Genomic DNA, 25,094 nt, shown 5'->3' on the forward strand with positions numbered 1-25,094 from the left:
TTAAAGGAAAAAGATGGACTGGGTGGGTTATTTGTCTTATTAAATAGCAAATTCCTTAGTGCAAAGAAAATAGAAATTTGATGAACACACTGTTATCTATGAACACAAAATGTGGAGTGAGATTTAGCTGTAACAAACTTCTTTCCATCACAGATCAGTTTTTCTTTGGTTCACACGATGCACTCATTTATATCTTAATTTGGCAAAACTGAAGCCGTAGAAGGCTGTGACAGTTGAAATCTCGATGTTTGCCCCACCACAGAGAAACCAAAGGAATTGTCCTATATTTAAGCTATCAGATTGCCTTTGTTTTTCCTAAAGTCTGGAGCCATGTTTCTCCAAAACGAGTACTATAGTGGAATATTTATTCTATAGCAGTGTTTTCTCAAAGAGTGTAGCATGCAATGTTCATAATTGCTGACAATAAAATACAGTTTGTGGCCAAATATGCTTAGAAAATGGCAGTTTAAATATTAAAACTTGCTAGCATTTATTGAGCAGTCACTGTGTGCCAAGCATTGTCCTGAACACTTGATATTATCTCATTCGATCCCCGCAATAACTGTAAAGTAGATAATATTATCCATATTTAACAGCTGAGAAAACTGAGGCAAAGTAGTATTGAGTTACTTGCCCAAAGTCAGTGCTGAAATTAACCAGTTTCCTTAACTTCAGCATTTTACCGAATGTTTAATATGACAATGCCATTTAATTCTTCACGGAAGGAGATTTGCTGACGTTGACTATAGAATCTCCTGCCTCATTCCCTTCACCCGCTAGGAACTTCCGGGATTTATTCTGTGGGTTTGTGAACATATATTTCTCAACTCTGTAGGTGTTCTGAAAAGTTGACTATAAAGTAGATCATATCTTTCCATAATGCCTTCCTTAAAAAAAAAAGTTTGGAGCTCTGCCTTCGTGGAGCTGGAAGGAACCTAGACTGAATTGAAAATTTGTGTTAAGAGAAAGGCTATAATAGTTTATGGAAGGCACGTTTTTTTTATTCGTTAGGCAATACAGAATAAAACTCCTGTGTCAGAAACTACTATGTGCTGTTGGTAAAATGGTAAGACATTGTCTCTACTTTTTAAGGGGCTTATATCACAGTAGCGAGGAGTCAAGTGTGTAAAAAATTAATTACTGACAGTGTAATGGAAGCATATATATCTAGTGCTCTGAGGACACAAAGGAGAAAATTATGTTCTGTTAGCGGGATGAGAGATTGTAACAATGCTGTAGAAAAAGAAATGAATAGAGAGATGTACTGTGGATTGATGAATGGGGGTTGGGGAAGGCGGATTTTTTGAGCAGAGGGGCAGTGTGAACTGGGTAAGAGAAGAATGACTTAGCCTGCTATTCTCCTGAGCCTACAAGCAGGAGGCGGCTAGGGAAATCCTGGAGTAGATGGTATTTGATTCCAGACTGGAAATTGTTGGCTATAGGGGAGCATCAAAGAGTTACTAAGTAGGGACATAACATGACTGGATTTGTGTCTCAGAAGGACCATTAGCTTAGCAGCAGAGGAGAGATTAGGTTTTGGGGCAGAGAGACCATGGTGACTGGAAGCCAGAAAGGAGTTTGGTAGAATAATTGGACCAAGGGATGTTGAAGGCCTGAATTTAAGCAATAGCAGTGGGCTTGAAAGGAGGCACCATTGAGAGAGAGTAGGTTGAGGAGGAAGAATGGACAGGAGTTGTAACTGATGTCAGGGACTACAGCCCTGTATTTTCTTTGATTGCCTTCCAAGCTTTTTGAGTATTTTAGCTATCGTCACCTTCCCTACACTTCTCCAGCCAGGTTAATTTCTCCAGACCCTACACACTCAACTCACAAAAGTTAGCCCTCCAGTACTTCTTATGTGGATAGTTGCCATGACTGATAAACTTTGGCTTTCCCACTACCTAATAGTCATTTCTCAAGTTTAAATTATTTAATTGTAGGCTTCTCACCTCGTAAAGGAAACCTTTTAAAGTAAATTTAAAAATCTGTTTTAAAAAGGGATCATCTATCTATGTTGCACACTTTTGCGAAGGTGATTAGCATAATAACAGTTAACCCTAGTTAGTGCCAGGCTGCTCTTTAAAAAAATTTTTTTTCAACATAACATTTTTATTAGATATAATTCACATACCATAAAAGTCACCCATTTAAAGTGTACAACTCATTGCTTTCACAAGGTTATGCAGCCATTACCACTATCTAACTTTAGAACACTTCTACCACCCCCAAAAGAAACCTGTATCCATTAGCACAGACTGCCCGTTTTGCATCCCAACTCTGCCACTTACTGGCGTGGGTGACCTTGGGCAGGATACCTTATGTCTCTGTATATCTTATTCTTCATGGAAAACAGGGATTGGAAAAGAGTTTGTACAGATGAAGTAAGTTTATATATGCAAAATGCTTAGAAGAATGCTTGCCAGATAGTAAGTGCTATATAAGGATGAGATTTTATTAATATTATTTGTATATGATGTGCAGGTCTTAAGTTTTTTCTGTGTGTGACTGCATAAAATGTTAAGTTCAAAAGTAGTTTTGAAAATATTTAGCTATGTGGAGTTGAAAAGTCAGATTCAGTTATGGAATATTTTATCTTTTCAATGCTTTGCTTTTGCCATAACTTTTCTTCTCAGGATGAGTAACTGCAGTTCTTTTCCATCATAGGCCTGTTTTTAGTAAAGTACGTCAGTCTCCTAACCGATTTAGTTTGTATCTTTCTCCTTGAACATCCATCTGGTCACTTTTTTAGTTGTGATTTTTCTTTAAAGCTCTGGAATAAATCCATCTGGCAAAGTGAGGAGTGTCAGGACGGTCGAGTTTTGTGTTTGGCCTTAAACTCTTTAGGGTGCAGGGCACATGCTCTGTGGAGAATGTGCCTATTGAGTGTGCTAAAGGCGATTGAGTGTGGAAAGGACAAGAGAAGAACTCTCGATGACAGATGACTCACCATCTAGGTCCATATGGCTGTGGAGAGGCATTTTGCAAAGGGTGGGTGGAAATGAGTCGAGTGGATGTAAGCCAAGGGAACACCAAGCGGAGGTGGCGGATGGGGTTGGTGAATGCCGTGTGGTTTGGTCAGCTATATCCTCGCTAAAAAAAGTTCAGTACCACCTTGCCTTCACAGTGGGGTAAGAAATACTCTTTTATGTGTTTATATGTGCGGGTTCCCTCCCCATTTTTTCTTTAATTTCCTTGAAAGTTTAATGTGTGAGAGCAGTGTTTTAAAAATCGTTTTCTTTAATTTTAAGACAAATATTCTACCAGAGGGGTGTAGTAGACAAGCCTTCTAATTTTGTTATAAAACCATATTTTTTTAGTTTCATAGAAAAGGTATTTACTGCTTACCAGGTGATCTTAAGGTGAAATAGTAACCAGTAAATAATGACCACCTCTTTCAAACATTCAAATTCTTCACTTTTTAAGAGGGCTGGCAATGAGGTAGGGCCAGTAGGGTGGTATGTCAATACTAGATTTTTTTTTTTTCATTTGGAATTATAAGTGGAATATAATTTAAGCACTTTCATGGGAGATAAAGATACCTTTAGAATGAGAGTCATTTAGTCTGTGGTTACATGTTCTATTTTTTTCATTCTGAGCAGTGTTGAATGCTAACTGGTACTTGCTGTAGGTAATTCTGGGATTTTATTTTATTTTTAAAGCAGAAGTCTGAACTGCTTGAATGTGTCCAATGTTTTGTGTGTGTTTGTTTGTGAGAGTTAAATGATCTCAGACTTGAGATATTCTAGGATACATGCTCATTCAGAGTACTCGGTATCCAAATAAAAGTGGATGCTGGGAAACTAAACTGTAGATATTGGAACCAGAGTATTTTGTCCTGATTTTGCAAATGTGTTTTACCATACTGGATGGTACATAACTGCTCTGGCCTTATCCCCTCCATATTTTTCTTTCTGACTCAGACTTTGAAGAGTGTTAGATTCTACTGGGTAAATTATGCCTACAGAAAAAAGCCGATAGTCATGTATCTTCTGAATCACATTTTTCAAGAAATATCAAGGACATTTTCTTTTTTCTGTTGCCCTTGTGCATGTAGGGTATATTTCAAAAATCAAATGTATAATAACTTTTATTTGGAAGGTCATTGAAGACATCCTCTTTGAAAAAAGAAATCAGGCTTTCTCTCTAATTCCGTGTGTGTTTGTATGCATGCACATAGATGTGTAAGAGGGTAATAGATTATCTTACTCATTCACCTTCAGATCTGTAGTCTTGAAAAATGTTGTCAGATAACCTTTGTATCTTAGATCATTGTTAAGGCAATGATGAATACTCTGGTACCTTGAATGGAAGATTTGAAGCAATTGGAATGGTTCTTCTAGAATGGAGAATGGTCAGAATTGATACGACTCTGTTAGGAAACGGTGGCATTTATCATGCCTGCCAGGAGTCGACTGCACAATCGGAATTTTTGGTGCCTCACCAGGCTGGTCCTTTCTGACACACTCATGACTTGCCCCTCATTGTAGCTCTGTTTGTTCATTAAACATTTATTATACATACCTAAATGAGTAAGTATAATATCTTGGGTATTTCTAAAGTGAATAAAGTATAGCTATGACTGACTTTGCACTGGAATAGTGGCCGTGAAGAAAAAGAAAGGAAAACTATCAGAGAGAGCGAATAGAAGTAGAGTGACTTTCGAGGAGGTCTGATGAAGTCATGCATTCAGCTAACCATAATACAGATGAGACGGCGTCTGCGTTCTGGGAGCTAGGTGGAAAGAGTGTTACAAGTAAGGAATGATATTCTTGGTGAAGATGACAGTGTGGACAAAGGTGGGTTTGTGTATAATTAGTTTTAGTGCCACATTCTTGGAGACTCATTAGTACCCCGAAACAGTGTAAATATGTCTGACATGTTTATTTTCTGCATTCAGAATTCTCATTTGAGAGACAATTTGGGCAGGAGCCTGTAAATGAATGTTGTATTGCTCATTTTATTTGTTAATGTGGGCACATTATTATTATTGTTATTGTTGTTATTGTTATTATTATATTAGTGCTTTGAAGGTAGAGTTTGGTCAAGGTATCTGTTTATTGTAGGTTTGGCTTCATGAAGCATCAACATTTGTTTGTTGGGTTTTGTTGATTTAAAAATTGTTAGTATAGCCATAAAGCCATAACAGTCTTCTCCAAAATGGTGCATCTTTAAATTTGTGTTTTAAAATAGACTTGTCATTTTTTAGTTATACTCTTGGAAGAAGGAATTATAAAACCTGAGATCTATGTTTGATTATATTTCCTAACATGATTAAGTATTTGTATATTAAATAAAAGAATTTATAGACATATAATTAATTTCAGGTTGAATAGTATTACTGAAGAAGAAGAACATATTACTTTATAGTGGGAAGGTAAGCAGAAAGAAGAAATAATGTTAGTATCTACTTTAAATAAGACTAGAGGACATGGAGGACCTTTACATGCAGAAGGTCCTCGGTTTGTGCCCCAGTGGAGCCACAGTCCGTGGTCTACAGCATGCTACCCTGAACAAGCCCGATGTCTGACCTTGGAAGCTAAGCAGGGTCAGGCCTGGTTAGTATTTGGATGGGAGACTACCTAGGAAGACCAGGTGCTGGAGGCATAAATAATAAGTAAGTAAGTAAGTAAGTAAGTAAGAGGCATAAATAATAAGTAAGTAAGTAAGTAAGTAAGTAAGTAAGTAAATAAATAAATAAATAAGACTAGATAACAGTTTTCTAAACAGCAGTATTGATTGAGAAAGATAATTACTCAGTAGGTTTAGGTTAGAAGTCATTTTGATGACACCTGATTTGAAATTTAGGACACTCTCATCTTATGATATACCTTATCTAAACTGCATAGTCCATTCATTCTATATCCAGCTATTGATTCCATTAGAGCTATTGCAACCCCTTTGTTCATGGTCACAGGTGATTGTGCAAATTTCTTTTGATTCTAACTATTCAAAAATTTCCCTAAAACTGATTATTTATTGAGCATCAATTCTGTGCCAGGCATTTCCCAGACATATAGTAGAGCAACAGAGCGGACAGGACTTGGCCCTCTTGGAATTTGAATCTAGTGATGATTCAACCTTTGTGCAACCCTAGGCAGTGAGGGTCGTCTTTGATTTCTTTGATTTAAATCCAAACTATATTAAGAACTTTTTTATTACACCAATTTTGTCAATATGAGCTCAAGAGTATCTAAGTGAAAAACATGGTAGAACCTTGAGTCTCATCTTCATTTGGTTGGAATCTCTCATGAGACCCTGTCCCCGTGTCTATTTCTTGGAAATTTCTTCTGATCTGACTGGTGCTTTGGAATGAGAAACAATCTTAATATGATAGACAATCCTGAATTTGTTTAATCAGTTTGTGTTTTCAGAAAATGACTAGATTTTAACATGTAAGCATTAAGGGCCATATGGAAAACTTGGATACAGATATTTGAGCACACCCTAGAAAAACTTGGTTCAGAGATCAGAAAAATGAATTGAGTATACATTTTTTATGTGTCTTAATATGCTTGGCATTGGTCCATCTGAGGAGGGAATAGAACACTTTCTGATGTCATAGTCCAAGAGGAGAAATTCTGCATAAACAATTGCAATATAAGATCTTAGGAGCACCAGTGAAGGGAGTGAAAGGTGAGAGGTAGCACAGAGAAGAGAGTGGTTGTGACCGTCTTTTGCGAGTGAGAGAGTTAACTATTAGGGAAGCTTCCTGGAGAAGGTGACAATAAGAGCTAATTTTGAAAGTGGAAATAAAGCACGTTCTAGACAGAACATCATGTGCAAAAGTTATAGAGGCATGAAACAAGATGGTGTGTTGTTGTTTCATGGAAATCATAAGTCTGGATAATCCTACAGCCGAAAATACGAGCAGATGAGGCCGGAAAAGTGTGTGGGGGCAAAAGTTAAACATTATGTGAAATTCAAAAACAGGGAGTTGAATAAGTGTCAAAGTCAATATTAAAAATGAGCTAGGAGGAGGTTAAAAATAAAATTTAAAAGTTTGAGTTTGAAAGAGTAAATAACTTTTTTAAAACTTTCTTACCAACTAACATTTAAAAATAAATGATATAGAAATTTTTAAATTTAGATACACTTTAGACATTAAACTACGGTTTTCTTTATATTCGAAGCATGTCTTGTCATATACTTTTAGAGATACATAGCTCATTTATTATTACTAGTTAATTAGAAGTCTATAGAGTAAGACACAGGATGAAACTATCTTCAAATCCTAATTTTAGATGTTAGGAGAGCCTGCTTCATAAATTGATGAAACAGGTATCTTGAGAATTGGATAAATTAAGAAAATTTATTGCAAAGCTTCATCCAAAGCATCTGAGGTGTTCTTTGCTAGTTTAAAATGAAACAATTATTATGCACTTAGTATGCACAAAGCACCACACTAAGAAAACAGTAATGTAGTGGAAAAAGCACAGACTTATGAATCAGGCCTGAATAACTTATTAGCTGTGTATTCTTGACCAAGCATAGTTACCTTTCTTGGATTCCTTTTTCTCATCCATAAAATAGAAGTATAATGGCATAGGTTTGCAAAGATTGGCTAACAAATGTAAAACTCTAGTGGAATTCTGGAGCATAGTAGATGGTCAAATGGTAGATATGTTTTACTATCAATGTTAAGCTTCTCTCTACATAGGTGTGTGTGTGTGTGCGTGTGTGTGTAGATACTAATGTAAACGTTAGAACTTAACATTTTCAATAATAAACTGCTGAGAATTTAAAAATGTCATTCTAATAAATAAGGATCACCTCTCATTAAATACACTTGAGGAAAGCATAACTAAATCAAACTACTCATCTTCCATTAAACGTTACCTAGTGATATAAAACAAAAACAATGTAAAACATTGTTGGTTGTCCCATCACATAAGAAAACCCAGATTTTGGAAAGATGAACAAGTTGATTAGGATTAAAAGTAGAATGTGATGTTGAAAAATGCAGAGAATTTAATTTTATCTTTTTACACTGCTTTTATAAAAGTGATACATGATCACTATAAAACATTCAAACCATTACGGAAAAGCAACAAATCTCCTAAAATCCCACTAGCCAGAAATAACCAGGGTTAACAGTTGAAAACTGTCGTCTAGACACCTCTCCATGCACATGCGCAGATAGAAATGTGTAAGAATGGCATCATACTTTACATACTTTTAAGAAGTATTTAATTTTACTCAAATTTCACAATAGCAAAAGCTGAAGTGAACCTGAAAGAATTATTACTGTTTCAAATAAACGTTTCTTCATCACCAGGAATTTTAATTCCTATGGGAGCTCTTTAAAATTATGAAAGCTAACAGGAAATCGACATATTTGTTTTTAAAAAAAACCTTCACATGTTAAATTTAGACAGATAATTTCTCAACAGTGAACAATAACCTCTTACTTATATATTTACTTAATATACTTCCTCCTACCTTTCTTCCCCTTCCCAATTTTTGTTGTTTTTTTTGTTGTTAAAATTTTTATGAATTTTTATCTATATCTTTAATTTCCTATTTTTTTGTCTTACATTTTAAAAATTTCAATGAATTCTGTGCACTGGTTCTCTTACCCACTACTACTTCTCTGTTCATTTTATTTTGGTTAATACTTTGGTTATATTTTGGTGAATACACTAAAAACCTTTGGATTGTAAACTTTAAATGTGTGAATTGCATGGTATATGAATTATATCTGAATAAAACTATGCCGCTTTTTTTTTTTTTTTTTTTTTTTTGGTGTCAGATTAACAACCTGGTTCTAAGTTTTATTTGATAACAAAAGTAAAGTATTCATAAATGCTCATTCTTGATAGTTTGTTGCTTATATGGCATGGCCATCTGCTCGTAACTTTTTCAAATTTTTATGAGGAAAGATATTGTTATGTAGTAGGTAGGTGATAGCAGCCAAATGATCTGCAATGTTTTTCTCATTGATTAATATTTCTGTCATTTTGTGAAGAAGGTGCATTTTTTGAGGTTTGTCAAGCATTTCAGTATACATTTCAATGCATATTGCAAAAAAAATTATCATAATGCCTTGTAGCCTGCTTTTAATAAGATATTCTTTTTTTTGCAAGTAACGTTTTTAAAAATTTATTTTTAAATTACATTTGATGTAATACAATATTATATTACTTTCAGGTGTACAACATAGTAATTAGAGGCACTGCTTTTTAACACGACTTTTCCGTTCATCACTTGGTTGACTGGATTTTGTTAGTTTTTTCTTCTTTCCTCTTTCCCTCCCTCCATTCGGAAAGGCTTATGAGGTGCTATAGTCCACAAGTTTGCATGTTTGAGAATGTCTCATTGTTCAACAATTCAGCTGACTGTGATATTCTTGAGTGGTCCTGTCTTTCAGAACTTTGCAGCCATTGTCTCTTCTTCTGGCTTGAATATTTGCTCTGCAGAAGCCTAAGGCCAGACTGATTTTTCCCCTCTTTTATATATTTTTTTTCTTTTTAGACTTCTTGAAGAGTTGTTTCTTCATACTCAAAGCAAATAGAATATCTTAATGCTGGGTCCCCTCCACCCCACCTCTTTTATGTAGTGTCTTTTTGATTCACAATTCAGTTCTTTCTCTTTAGGGAAACTCTCCTGTATTATATCTTTTTTCTTTTTTTTGACTATTTGTTCAGTTTTTCTATTTCAAGAATGCCAGTTATATTGGACATTTTATTGACTATTCTCTGTATCATATTTTGTTTATTTTTCTTCTTTGTTTCTTTTTGCCTTCAAGCATGTTCAGATCTTTTACTTGACAGCAGGGGAGAGCAAAGTTTTGTTAATATTCTATAACTACCTTGTAATTTATCTCTTCCTGTATGTGCCATATACGCTCATGCTGAAGAGCCTTTGCACGTCCTATGCTCTCTACCAGTCATGTTCTACCCCTAGATATCCATGTGGATTGCTGCGTTCAGATCATTACTCAAATATGCTCTCCTCCGAGAGTCCTTCCTATAACATCCTATGTACCCACGTCACTCTTTCATCTGACCTTACAATCACGTGACATTACATACTTATCTGCATATTTGATGTTTTGCATCTTCTTTATGCCCTCACCCCCAATATAGCCCTCAGAAAGCTGATTGCATCTGTTTTGTTCATGACCGTATTTCCAACACCTCCAACTGTGTTGGATGCATAGAAAAGGCTGATAAATATATGTCTGATGGTAGAGAAGTCTTACCAGCAGCCTGTTACTGAACCTGTGTAGGATATACTCAGTCTTTATATTTTCCTTGGGATGAAAATACGGGCCTATGAAATTATTTATAAATTGCTTTTGTCTTAATTGAGATACAGTGGGACCAGTATTCCCCTAATTTTTTTATTGAGATGTATGTTCAAAGAACAAGCAAGAAAAATTCTAAAACAGGAATTTGCAGGTGTCAGATCCTTCCTTAATACAGTATGCCTCTTCCCTTACTGGGAAAAGGGCTCAATGATTTTAGTATTTAACAATGACTTGTTAAACATCAAAGGTTATACGCTAGTATTTATCTCTGTCCTTAATCAGGAAAAGTCATCATGCTGATGCGAAACAACCTCACTGCCATTTGGGAATTTCCTCAAGAATGCCTACTTAACAGGAATTCATCCTTTATTTCACTAGGCTACTTAGAAGAGGCAGACTTAAGGTTTAAAACCAAATTTCCTAGAATATCTTTTTATCAGTGGATCAGTAAGTAGTAATTATAGAATGTCTGAGTTTTTAAATCATTTTTAGTAAGCTACAAGCTTCTCGAGAGTAGGACCTATTTATTACAAATCTCTTAACCTCTAGGATATACAATAGAGGCGTTCCAAGTGTCCTAGGAAGGTCGCAGTGAAAAGAAAGTGGATCCTAGGGCTCTCAGCACAGTGGGAAATGCGGAACTCAGAAGGTGATATGATGTAGCCTAAGCTCCGTTTGCCAACATCTGGAGCACAGCTGCTTCTTATTTTTTTTTCACAATCAATTAAACAAATGAAGTTGAATATGGAAGTCTTAGATATGAGTACAATTAAATATTGTGTAAACAGGTAAGGTAATTATAAGCTGAGAGGGAAAAGGCCTTCATAAAACAGGTTTCGATGATGATTAATTTTAACTTGCTGTTAAGGCTTCTGGTTGGTGGCCTGCGTGGTTTGAATAACTCTGGGTTAGGGACGACTGTGGAAGAATAACTGCCTGCTTTCAACTCTAGTCATTCAGTGATTAATTGTGATGAACAGTGGCTTGCATTTGTAATTTGGTTCTTGCTTTCCCAACAAACTGGGAAGAGATAGATAGTCTCTCCATGTTGGCCCCAGATCTTAATGGAAGTAGGAAGGGAGCTTGATGTAGTGTGGCCTTTTCACAAGCTGCCAATCATAGGCGGATGTGGCCCTTCAGAACTGCCTTTATATTTCTGTCAAGTGGAGTGCTTGCTTTTCTGTTTGGGGATGTGATGGTGGACTCTGGCTCTGCGCCTTTTTTCTGGAGTGAATGCACTCCAAATTAGAAAAACAGAAGCGTCCTATTTCCTTATTCCCATCCACTGTCACAGCTCGTTGCTGTGGCACCTCCAGCTTTAACTGCCCTCCCTTAGGCTCTTGGCATGGCCGATGGGGGCAGGTGCCAAGGCCCAGTGGCCAGCACTGCTGGAAACACACCACCAGTCAGGAATTAAGTGACATCTCCCTGCACCTAGTGAATCTTTTTTGGGGGTAGGGATGTCTAAAAAAACAACCTTAGGCACCATAATTAGTGATCTAGCATGACAGATTCGGGGAGAAATTTAACTACATAAAATGTTAGTTTTCCGTGTGGGCTGGCTGTTTGATTTGACAGGAGCAGCTTTTCTAGGCTAGGTCAGGAGACGAGGGATAGAATAGCCTAGTATGGAAGCATGAGGTAGGTTTTCCATGCTCCTGGTGAGAAATCATGCGATGGAACAGTCTCATAATTGTAGTTGAAGGGAGGAAAGCAAGCTTTCTGTGTTTAAAAAGTGATCTTTATTTGACTTTGCTGATTGGGTTTTCTGGTTTCCTCAGCAATTAATGGAATATATTTACTTGGAATAGACTATCTAAGGAAGCTGGAATAGGCCAGTCATTTAGAAAGCATATCTTTGAGGGTTACTTTTAGTAAAAATAAAAGCATACCACAACTTTGTTGCAGTTCTTCCTAAAAGGAAATATTGGTAATGCTGCCACCTGTTGACAGAGTTTGAGTGTACGGCAGTCCACTTGGTCAGTAATCCCTGTCCACCAGGAATACTATATCCACATGGAATCCGATTGTATCCTGGGCACTCTGGGAATAAACATAGCCTCAGCCCTCAAGGAGCTCTTAATTTCAGCAGAGACTGTGAGTAAGCATATTTAAAGAAAAATACACACCCACACCTAGAATGGCAAGTTCTCCTTGGGCCCACAATTGTAATCAAAGCCCACCTAGTCTAAATCACTTATTTAAGAGAAGATAATCTCTTAGAATACATTTAAATACTTTATGTATGCATTGAAATACTTCCACGTTCAGAATGGTCATTCTTATTTAGACATAAATTTTTCGGTTATAAGATTTCCACAGATCACGTTTTAACATTCTATACTTCTGCTAATTAGTTTTCTTTCAATTCCCAATATCCTACTAATTCAAAGTATCAAGAAATTCAGTCTCATGCCAGGAATAGTTCTTTAGAAGAGAACATAGATCACTGGATAGCAAATGCTAACTAAATGTATTCGAGAGCAAAATACTCATATCCCCACCCCCAGATTAATAGGGACATCTCATGTCCTGATACAGGGATATTCTTGCTCCATAGGTTTCTACTAGTTTTCATACTGTGTGCTCTTCTGACAATATGTTCTTCTTCTTTTTTTTTTTTTAAATATGTATGACTGGATAATGACACTCTGCTTAAAATGGTTTAAAATGTGCTGGTCAGATTGCACTTTTGCTGAGTCTGTTCTTGGTAGCTGGTTGAGTGAAATTACACCTGAATTACTTTCATGACTTGCTCAGTCCAGCTTGAGACACTGATATAAATCAATTCGAGGAGTGCCACAGCTGCTGTTCTTGCCTTTTAGGACACCATTTCATATTGCCCTGAAGCCTTTGCGTTAGGACCTATAGGCTAAAGAATGTTTATACTTTAGGAGACTCGTAGACAAATAAATACTGCTACTTGCTTCATGGAGCCTTTGCCCTTATGCAAGAGAGAGAGCTTGTCTCCAGACATGTGACACTACACCCCAAACTTTGGTGGGAGCCCCGGCCCATCCCCAGGGCCTTTGTGACCACTGCAGAGATTAGGACACCACATCCACCCTAAAAATTTTAGTGTATGTGGCTAATCACTTTCAACTGTCTTTCATGTCTGTGATGCTTGGTTATTAATGGGAAGGTAAGTCATCCCTTGAAGTCCTTTTTCATCCTCTTCTCTTTCTCTATTACTGGTTCCCCTCTTCATTCCCCCTGATTCTTGACTCACTGTCTCCTCTAGAATCATCTTTCCTTATACTTTTTCCACCCTTCTTTGTACATGCTCTGGCTCTCTGCAGAATACTCTCTCTACCTTCTGCCTTAAAGGAAACCTTGTCTCCCCATAGGATGCTACTTTCTTATCTCTTCTGTTATGAAGGAGACTCATTCTCCACCATGAAAACATCATGATGGAGGTGATGGTGGTATTATTTTGTCTTCTGCACTGCCTCTTTCATACTTTTATAGAAGCCCAAACTCATCTTTATCCTTCGTGTCTTTCTTGTGATCAAACTTGCTATTTGTTATTTTACCTCTTGGCCCAGATTGCCTTGATTTCCCCCCAGTATTGGCTCTTTGCTCCATCTTCCAACCCTCCCCACTACAGTTTACCCTGTGCCAGCCACCATTCTGGGATTCACATGTAGTAATTTGCTTATTCCTCACAATAACATTTTGGGTTAGGTATTATTGCCCTCATTTTATAGGCACAGTGGGTAGGTAACCACCAGGGTCGCAAAGTGAATAAGTGGCAGTTTGCTTCAGAGTCTATATTCCTATCTGCTAAGCTATTTTTCCCCTAGTCATGTGTTTCAAGTCATATGCAATGATATTCATTGTTGTATGATTGCAAACAACTTAGATGTCCATCAGGGGATTGGTTAAATTATGGTACATCCAAACCATGGAGTACTCTGAAGTTATAAATAGAGTGAGCAAGCAATATGTACTACGTGGAAAGAAAATCTTCAAGATATATTGAAAGAAAAGCAAGATGCAGAGCATTTGTTATGTGTCTGTGGGGGCAGAATCCAGCATGTCTGTGCCTGCAGCACTAGACCAGGCAGTATCCCTGAAGCCACGAGGATTTGGATTTCTCAGGTCATTCTGTAAGCTGACTGCTGCATGTAATTCTCCCCATACAAGAGTTTGCTTTTCACATTCTGCAGTTTTCTGTTCAGGAGGAAGACAGCATGGTGTGCTACACGGTGGTGATTCTGGAGTTATGTAACACTTGGCTCAAATCTCGATTCCTCAGTTATTAAATGTGTGGTCTTGGGCAAGTCACTTAAATTTTCTGAGCCTCAGTTTTTACAACTTTAAAATGGGGGTGATGCTAACCTTGCAGAATTATTGTGACTTTTGAGATAATATTCATTCAACAAATATTTATTCACCTACTCTGTGCCAGTCACTGTTCTAGGCCCTAAGGATATATTAGTAAACAACTTTAAAAGTTCTGCCTTCATTCAGCTTATATTCTGGTGGCAACAGAAACACTCAAAAATAAAGTGAGTAAGGGTGCCAGGAGGAGGGTGGGGGCTCAGTTTAACAGGGTGGTTGGAAAAGCCCTCACTGACAAGACACAATTTGAGCCATGAGTTGTGGGAGCCGAGGGTACACATGGACATCTGGGGCAAGAGTGTTCCAGGCAGAGGGAACGTGAACTGTAAGTGTCTTAGGTGAGAGTGGGCCTGCCTGTTTCAGAACAGCAAGGATGCTAGTGGGCCTGGCGCATAGTAACGGACACGAAGACGAGCTGAGAGAGTAGCAGGATCAAGAGTAGGCCCTTGTAGGCGACTGCAAAGTTTTGGCTTTTCTTCTGCGTATATCTGGCACGTTGGGGATGCTCAAATAGTAACTGAGATGATGGGGATGCTGCTGTGATGCTCTGCTCTTTTTGTAGAAGAAAGGTGGAGTGATGTTTAGCATTCTTTTAATAATTATTTTTTTAGACCCCTGGAACAACAGCATGGTAGAATAGGAAGAGCGTTTAAATGACCAGAGACCTGATACCTGATATTAAGTCCAGCTTCTGCTGTTGACTCTCACCAAATTCAAACTTACTCATCTGGTAAACTGAGGGTGATAATTCCTGCTCTGTCCACTTCATAAGGATAAAGTGAAGAATAAGAGATAAGTAAATTTATATAAATGATTTGTGAATAGTAGACTGCAATATATGTGAAGCATAAGGCTGTTTGCTAAATTATTGTTGAACTGTAGACTTGGAAGCAAGCTAGTTCAGCTTCTCCCAAGCAAAGCTGCCTTGTCTGCGTGAATGCTTCTAGAGAAGTGGTGTCACTAGTAGAAAAGACTGCACAGTGATACCTCTCTGGACTTGGATTCTGTGTTACCATTAACGCTGCCTGCATGTGGATTAGTTCCTTTCAAGTTGTGTCTCATTGCTGCCTCAAGGTGCTGTTTGTACTATCAGCAGCTTAAGTCTGTGCTAATTTATTAGTCTGTTTAACTTTAACTCAAATTAAAGCTTATCATGGTAAGATATTGAACTGGATCAGGAAAGCAGATTTAAGGAGCTTTACTGTTTAAAAATGAAATGGTAGTAGCAACTGTGCTGTCCCTGGGTTCTAAGCTGTGTTGAGCTCTCTTTTGAGGACCAGAATACGGAGTCTGTGTGACTGGAAGCGCTGAGCTGTGATTGTGGCAGAGAGCACAGCACACAGCACCAGCGACCCCCAAAATTCTTAGAAAATCTCAGAAAAGGAATTAAATATGGGTCAGTTGGTGGATTGGGGACCTTTCCTTCCAACTCCTTTTGATTGAATTGGGACGCCAGCTGAACCCCAGAGCAGCCACAGCCATTTATTGAGCACTCACTATGTGCCTAACTTAAACGTTGTGTAGTGCCTGCCTCTTAATCACCTGCCCTCTGCAGTGAGCATTACCCTTTGTTGTGAGCTGAGTTGAATTTCCTCCAAATTCATGTGTTGGAGTTCTAACTCCCAGGACCTCAGAATGTGACTCCATTTGGATAGATGTAATTAAGTTAATTAAAGAGGTAATAAAGAGGTAATTAAGTTAAAAAGAACTCATTAGAGTGAGTCTGTATTTAATATGACTGGTGTCCTTATAAGAAGAGGAAATATGGATACAAACAGAGGAAAGACACAGAGAAGATGGCTATCTGCAAGGCAAAGAGGAGAAAAGCCTCAGAAGAAGCTAACCCTGCCGACACCTTGATCTCAGACTTCTTGCTTCCAGGACTATGAGAAAGTAAATTTCTGTCGTTTAAGCCACCTGTACCGTGGTTGTTTTGCTATGGTAGTGCTAGCAGATGAATGCACCTTGTTTTATATCTGATAAAACTAAGGACAAAGAGATGACAAAATTTACAGAAGTTCTCACAGCGATGGCCAGATTGAGCTGGATTGAAATCCAGGTGTGTCTGACTCCAAAGCTTGTGCCCATAATTCACAGGTTTATAGTCCTGAGTCCTGAGTGTCTGGCTTCCGGGTGGTTCCCTTCACTTTTGAAACCACATCTAGTCCCCAGGTCTTTGACTTCTGCTTCACTGTTCTCACTAATACACCGTACTTTCTCCCCTGCCACACTTTCTTTAGAAGTGAGATCCTAGTATAGACAGGTGACTTGAATTAGGGGCTTAGTGAATCTGGAAGATTGGCCTCTGTTTGGGACCTCACTTCTCAGTTCTCCTCCTATGAACAGAGATAATGAGACTCGTTCTTCAAAGTGGTTTGTACCTGCTTAGAAGTGTTTTGAAACTTACCCCTCAAATGGGCACATAACAAGTATTTAATATTGCATATCCACTATTGCTGTCACTAAGTTTGGTGGTTCTTAATCAATTGGGAAATATTAGAATGACCTGCATAGCTTTCTCTAAAATATCCAAGTCCTGATCCTGTGCCTAAATGTTCCATTCTAGGAAGCCTGAGATGGAATTTGGTACCTATAACCTTTTTCCCCCTTTATCTTTTCCCTGGTAATTTTGATGTGCCCTATCAGATGGGGAACCCTTGAAGTTGTGGAATGACTGATTTCTGCTGTTGGTACTTCTAAACTATTGAAATGGTTGCACTCCAACAATATAAATATCTTAAAACTAAATTCCATTTTAACTTTATTCATAGACTTCTGTATTTTCCATGGTTCTTTCAACTTTAACCTACTTTGAGGGTAGGAGAATATGATAAGACCTCTAAGTCACCAGAATTAATTGTTCTCTGTGGTTATTAGGTCTGAATGTGAGAGCCTAGTAGATGGGCACTACCCAATATGTTTTCGAAATCTGTTCTGAGTTCAGTTTATTTTGTACACAGTTGCATTTTCCACCCATTCCTCCAGAGGGCCCCCAAATTCAGAAACAGTTGGGAAGCTGAGAAGACTGGCTTGTAGCTTTATCAGATAAGGAAACATTAGCCAATAAGATTTGAGCTTTTATTTGCTGGAGAAACTGTTATATTTTCTTTTAGAACTCTCTATTCTTTCCTACTTTTTTCAGCTGTCAACCTCTATCCGAAGGATAAAGAACAGTGTTTTCTTGTCAGAATAGTGACTAGTGATGCTAGAAAATAAGGCCAGAGACTGTAACTGAGAACTCAGGTCTTTAGCAATGTGATCTCTAAAACTCTTTGTGCATGCTTACCAGTAAAAATGTTTAGTTTTCATCTTCGTTCTATAGATAGTTATGTATAAATCATGTGTGTATACAATTTTATTAATATATACGTTAAAATGTGCTTTCAAATAGAAGCTTAACAGGAATGAGCAAAAAATAAATAGAAATTCTATTATCTTCTGTGCTCCAGTGAGGGTCACTTTGGAAGCTACTGCTTCAGAAAATGGCTATTTTTGAAAGGGGTTTTGGGGGTTGTGCATAGAGATTGATCTTGGGCTTATTTTGGTTGCAGCCATCTCTCTAATTCCAGTTGTCCTCTTGAAGCTTTAGTGAAGAGTGGGTTTTACAGGGAAAGGCAGGACCTGGCAATTAGTGGAAGAGTGCCTTTTTGTGGGAAGTATACCTCTTCTATTTGCTAGGATTTCAGTGTAGAACGTGCCAGGCACAGTACCTGAGGATAGCAAGGGGAGTGAGACACAGCTTAAATTCCCATCCTCAGGAAGCTTATCTAGGCCAAACTCTGGTGCACAGCGTAGGGGAGGTTAGGCTAGTGTTAGCTAATGGACTTAGCATGGTGCCCAGGCTTGTTCCCAAGGTTCTCTCTCTAGCATCCCCAGTTTGGTCTATGGTGAGCTATTGGGGGAAGGAAGGCAGAGGAAAGAATCTAGTTGAGGTTGTGTGTAATATTCAAAAGGTATTTGATTAGAAAGATAAAGGAGGCATGGCTTTGTCTGGACTCTTCTGAGACTTTTTCCCGCCCCCCGCCCCCATCTATGAAGGCATAGACTGAATTGAGCCCTCAGGGATCACACACAGGTCCAACTCTTGTTCCTTGGTCACCTTGTTATCTACCTGGTAGCTATCATATATTTGGGGCTCAAGAATGCACCAAGTGCTATAAAGCCCCAATTCTAATATTCAGTTTGGTTTTGAACTTAATAATGAAAAGAAAAGTTGCTTAATAAATTGTTATGAAAGCAATCAAGCCATTCCATAATAGAACGTTACATATTGAGTTTGCAGAGCTTAAAAGAGTCATATAATTTCGTGGAATTAAATTGGGATTTTAAAATAAGGCAAGCTGGTCAAATAAGTATGGTCACTGAATGGAAAACTAGAAGACGACTATCCTAGTGTTACACTTCAGTGTTTGCCAGCTATGTGCCGGGAATTGCCAGCTTCCAAGGCTAAGGCCAAATTTTCTATGGCGTGCTTGATCTCAGGCAAATACAATTTGACCTTTCACTCCCCTAAATGTCAAGTAGTCATAACCTGATCTAATAGAAATTCTGTTGAGATCTGAAAAAAATCTAGTAGTCAGTGATTATTTAAGGCATTTTTTTGCCATTCTGAAAATACTATATGTTCAATTAGAAAGAATTAGAAACTGTAGAAGAGTAAAAAGAGATCACCCATCTTTTTATTGCGAAAGAAAATCACCATGAGCATACTTTCCAGCATAATTTTCCAACATTTGGGTGCCTTTATGTGAAGAGGATGCTTAGCCAGAGTCAGTGTGGGAGGAAAGATGGCTGAATGCTTGTTGGCACAAGAGCCTGGATTGCAAGATCAGAAATACCAATTTCTGCATTGAGTTTTTCTGTTGAAACCAATCTGAGTGCAAATGGATCATAAGAAGACAGCTATGAGAATGTGAAGCAGTTCCTTCTGATTTTATCTGTAACACTGGAATAACCCTTTTGCCTATTGGGAACGTGTATACCTTGGGTTAGGCATGTGATAGCCAGTGAAATGAGTTGTAACCTGCAAGATAAGCCTTTTCCCACCTCTGTTTGAACTTGTTCTGTCTTTCCCGTGAGAATAGAGTTGATACGTGCCCCAGGTTTGGTTCTCTCTTTTTGTGTCCTTTTGGAAACAGATGCAACTTAATTGACGTCCCTTCTGTAATACACATCAAAAGTTAGATACTGGGGCCATTGGATAGTTTCTCTTATTGGAGAAATTAGAAAATAAGCTCGAAGGGAAGCCTAGAACAAACTATCTGTAGTGAAAGTCTAGTCTTATTTTTTCCCTAATCTATTGCAGAACAATCCCCTTGTCAAATACAATAAAATACAAATTACTAGAAAAATTAAAGGGGAAAAAAGACATTCAAATCCAAATTTTATATTCAACAGACTTAAAATTACTCTGTAGGATTGCTATAAAATTCCTAAATGCTTTTTCTTGTTTCTGTACTTAATACAGCTCAGACTCGTTCTGGACTGCAGACCACATGTTGAATTTTGTAAAATATAGCGAATGGATAATTTCTGATGGACTTGCAACTTTTGATTGAACTTGCATGTTCATCGGGGCATAAACTTTGGAAATAAGGCCATATTCTAAATCGTTTATCTCTGTCAGTTTTTTAGGAGTTAAAAAAGTAAATAGCAGTTGTCAAGACAGAATCTCTTTTCTCAGGGAGTGAAGTAGAGATAGAAAGTAAATACTAAGAAATTTTTTATAGTAATAAATAGAAAATAAAAAGAATAATAAGATAGAAAATGAGAGGGGAATAGAGCTATTTTAAAATATTAGTCCAAGAAGTTACATTTATGCACATACCCCACATAATAGTCAGATATTGAGATATCTGCAGGAAGAACGTTCTGGGCAGAGGACAGCAAGTGCAAAGGCCCTGAGGCAGAGGTATCCTGGACACATTCAAAGGTAGAAAGGAGCTAGTGGAGCCTCTAGAGAGTAATACTGAAAGCAAGCTGATGTGGCCAATGTCATCTTTGGGCTTTATGTTATTTGATAGTAAAAGAAGAATAAATTAGGGAAATGTAGATAGGAAAATGGTATTATGGGTAGCTTAAGAGTGAAATTGTAGAAACGGGTGAGTTGAGTTGCAACTGGGAAACATTCATGACCCAGGAAAATCAGGAATCTCATCCATGACTTAGCCCAGAGTCCTGGGCAAGAGGGGCCTGTTGCTTTATGGAAAAAGTGATACATGAGGACCCTGGGAGGGATGGGCTTTGGAGAGAGGGTCCTGGCCTCATGGACAGGCAATAATAAGAAAGGTTTTGAAGGATATATTAGAGAAGAGTTTTCAGCAGTTGTTGGTACCCGAAGCATAGAGATGACCTTTAGGTGAATTTTGTCACATGTAATTCAATAAGCACTCTGAAATCAACTTGCCATTTATACCACGTTGGGATTTCAACATAGAGTGCAGTACATTCATGTTCATTTATGGTTGAGCAATTGACTTCCTGTGATAGGAAAATGTTGAGTGTTTTAGGTCTCTGAAGACCCATCTTTACATTGTCATCTCGATACTTCAATGACAAAAGGGTGGAGATAGGCTAGTGTCCTTATCTAAAGTGATTTAAAAGTTCTTTTTCTGAATGTTGCACTTCCTATTATACTTTCCATCTAGGTCTCCATTCACCTGACTCTTTTACCTAAGATTTAAAAGATATTTTTAAAAGGTGATATTAGATACAGTAAGGTTTTCAGCAGAGCAGACAACCTGAAGTGATCTAGTGAGGAAAAATATACTACTACCGTGTGGTCCTACCTCAGCCAAACCTAGAGATACATTTAAAGCAGGTCAATCCCTGGGGGAAAAATTTAATTTGGAGTCACCCTAACTCCTGAAGCCACCTAGAGTTTATACTTAAAAAAAGGAAGAAGAGATGCCCATGAATAAAACTTTCAATTTTGCTGTTTATTTTCCCACATTTAGAAAACCAGGCTGAATTTATGACTTTTGCAGTATCCAAACAGGTTTAAAAGCACCAGTGCTCTTTGAGATTGGACTTTTATCCACCTCAGGGTACAGGCTCAGATGAAGCCTGAGTGAAGGATCCTACTTTAATTGATTTTGACTCTCATAATTATATACATATATAATTTTTTTCTGTGGTAACCTAAGAATAATAAACTTTTAGAGTAAAAAAGACACAAATATAATTTTGACCCTTTGCTTCTTTAACAGAAGAGGAAATGGAGGTGCCATGACTTTCCTAAGGTCACACAGGTAGTTAAGACCAGAGCCAAGACTGGAGCTAGGAACAGTCTACTGACTTTTCGTTTCATGCACTTTATTCTTTTATCATGCAATTCCTTAACCTTTGGGTATTCCAAATGCTGGAACCACATTATAAAGTAGCAAATTTTCTTCAAATATTAAATTCTGGAGGTAGATAATATTTCAGCAACTAATTGGAATTGAGAAATGTCTTGTGTTTTGTTTTGGCATTTAGGTTTCCCTAGGACATTAGTTCAGGCTGAAGCCCTGGACAGAATCTGTGACCTGGATCTAGTGATCACTTTGAACATTCCGTTCGAAACACTCAAAGATCGTCTCAGCCGGCGTTGGATCCACCCTCCTAGTGGGAGGGTGTATAACCTGGACTTCAATCCACCTCATGTACATGTAAGAATATACAAAGTACCTTCACAAACTGACAAGAAAGAGCAAAACATTTCAGCTGAAAAGTAGGAAAAAGATGTGAAGACACTGTTCAAAAAGAACAAATATATATAGCCAACAAATATTTAAAATTTTCATTCACAAGGAATGCAAAGTTTATAAACATTGATTGCTAGTTGGGATTTGAGAAAAATGGTACTTTCATCTTTATTATTTATATGGAATATTAATATTCTTTTAAAAAAACAAACCTAGCAATGAACATGAGGATGCCTTCCTAGCTCCTGGGTGCTATAGGTTCAGTAAAGTTTCAGTGTCTTATTCATTTTGGCTGAGCACTGGTCTCCTTTCGAAGCCTTTTTTTAAAAAATGTAAGTAGTCCCGAAATTCCTTTATTAGGTCTCTTTCTCCTTTCCATTCCAAAAAGCTACTATAGGAAAAAAAATGACTGGGAGGAAAGGAGGGCTCTGAATATGCACTGAAGTCCAGCACTAATGCCTCATTCACATTTTGGCTCTGCCTAGACCTGCTTTTGCAAAGATTCTCATAAAATTTGAGAAGCTTTAACACTGACCTGCCTACTTGCCTTCCAAAGACTGGGTTCTCTTAAAGGAACACCTGCAATTATATTGCTGCTTCCAAAGACAGCAGTAAAAGGGCCAACTCAACCAGCTTCTATGGCCCAGCTCCCCCAGAAGGATGACGCTGTCGCCCAACCCTCATCTGCTCTTTCTCAAAGCAGTTGTATTTGCTGGAACTCTGACGTCCTGGAAAAAACTTCTGAGCTTTGCAGCCACAAGTGAAATAAAGGAAGGGGGTGGATGATGTCCAGCCTCTCCCATCCTCATCTCTCTTGTGTCAGGGTAATAGCCATGGACATGGCAGGCAGAATTCTGCTGTGTCCAATTTGCTGTTTGTAAGTATGGTTCCTGAGGAGGTTAAGTAAGATACATCTAAAATCAGATTTTTTTTTTTTAAATGAATCTTTTTCAGTGCTCAGAATGTTTGTTCCTGATTATACTGTGTATATGATTCATGCCTATTTTAATCCACCTTTAGATAAGTCATCATTTGATTTAGTAAAACAACCTGAGTAAGATCAATTTCAGAAAAGCTACATGATAGAATTTGGAAATAGACAGAGGCAGTATTGAAATATTTTCTTCTAGATTAGTGTTTTTCCTAAGTAAACCAGTTGGGTTTTTGAGACTTTTATTTTCTGTGTTAATAACTCAGGCTTTAGAAAGCAGTTCAGTTTTAGGAATATTTAGAGGACCAGTGTGACATTGTCTAAAGGTTGCTTTTCGGCGGAGTGGGGGGGGTTCTGCATGGAAATTTAAACTGTGAATTGAAGATACCACTTATCAATAGCCCTGCAACAAGTTTGGAAAAACCCGAGAGGTTAATAAAGGTTTAATGTCTGCTTTCATGAAATAAGATTGACATGCTATTAAGAGTGCCATTTCTTTAAGTATCTTCACCATTACTATTGTCACCAGGCCTAACTCATCATGTAGCAGGAATCAAAATGAATACATAGTTTTGCACTGGAAAGTTTTTACCTATGGAATGGCCCAGCTGTCGCCCATTTGGTTTCTCTGGTATTTGCAGGGGGTCGATGACATCACTGGTGAACCGTTAGTCCAGCAGGAGGATGATAAACCTGAAGCAGTTGCTGCCAGGCTAAGACAGTACAAGGATGTGGCAAAGCCGGTCATTGAACTGTACAAGTGAGTGTGTATCAGCATTTCATGGCAGATGGCCAACAAGAAAGGAGTGGAACCTAGTGGGAAGGGCCTTGGGCTGAGGTGGGGTAGTGATTCTTTCAGCTAAGATAAGCTTTACAGGCCCGAGGCCTCCCCAGAAGTGGGATGAAATGCTTGAGTTGTTTTGGGAGATAACACCCAGTACTTTATGCTAAGACTCTCTTAAGCTCTGAAACTTTATCATCTCTGTCTGTTTGGTTGTAAATTGTGCCTAGACTTATTTCCATTTTGCTTTTCAAGTGGCTGAGATAATAATTTACATTTTGACACCCCCGCATGTCTTATTTAGATAGTTTAGAAGGGACTTTTTGGCCTAGATATGTCAAGAGGGAGTTTAACAGAAGAAAAGCTAAAACTATAAGCTGAAGATTGCACATTCAAATGGGTGCAAGGGCCAAGGAGATATTGCAAATGAGTGTTAAACCTGATGTGGGGTGTGTCAAGCTGGGCACTTGAGTGACTGTTGAATTGGACAGCTCCTATGCTGCTCCAGCTAATTATCACCACAGGGGCACTGAGGCTCAATGTGACCTGTGATCTGTTTTTCAAGAGAAGCAGAAATCTGGCTCTCTGTGTGGAAAAAAATCTCAGTTTTTATATTGGCAACAAATTACAAAATTTTTAGAAGCATGCAAACCAAACAAAACCTGCACTCAGAACAGCAGTTTGCAACCTCTGCTATAATCCATTTTCTGACCTTGTAGCCCCCAAATAATTCAGCAAGCCTTTAGGTCAGAGGTTCCTGTACACATAATTGTGATTCATCCTGTATTTCGTGATCATCATAAGTAATAAGAGTTTTAGGGTTCCAAATTTTGTCAATGATTTGTTTTTCAAAAGTGTGTAGTGGCAGGTTTGGGATTGTCCCCAAAGAATAATGTTGTTCTTTGATACACTGTAAAGTTGAGAAGAAAAGGTGTCATCATGACAAGCATGCCAGAATTGCAAAAACTATGGCTTTATTTAGATATACCCAGTGGGGAGTGTTGATACATTTGAAGGGGCTGTTTTGGCACTTAGTGTTGTGTCATATAGACCATGAGATCATGCTTGCCTTATACCCAGGATCTTCATCTGCCTTAACATTAT

At 38.0% G+C, this 25,094-nt stretch overlaps 1 protein-coding gene across 4 annotated transcripts in view; it reads left to right on the forward strand.

Moving 5' to 3' along the window:
- AK4 (adenylate kinase 4) overlaps positions 1-25,094 on the forward strand; it is a 72,323-nt gene that overhangs the window by 41,941 nt on the left and 5,288 nt on the right. For all 4 annotated transcript variants that reach the window (XM_039838492.1, XM_039838494.1, XM_039838491.1 and 1 more), the window contains 2 exons: positions 22,070-22,242; positions 23,851-23,969. In XM_039838492.1, coding sequence (XP_039694426.1) covers positions 22,070-22,242; positions 23,851-23,969 — 292 coding nt within the window. The remainder of the gene's footprint in view (positions 1-22,069; positions 22,243-23,850; positions 23,970-25,094) is intronic.

The sequence above is a fragment of the Pteropus medius genome, unplaced genomic scaffold (genome assembly GCF_902729225.1).
Source record: "Pteropus medius unplaced genomic scaffold, Ma_sr-lr_union100, whole genome shotgun sequence".
NCBI classification, from domain to species: domain Eukaryota; kingdom Metazoa; phylum Chordata; class Mammalia; order Chiroptera; family Pteropodidae; genus Pteropus; species Pteropus medius.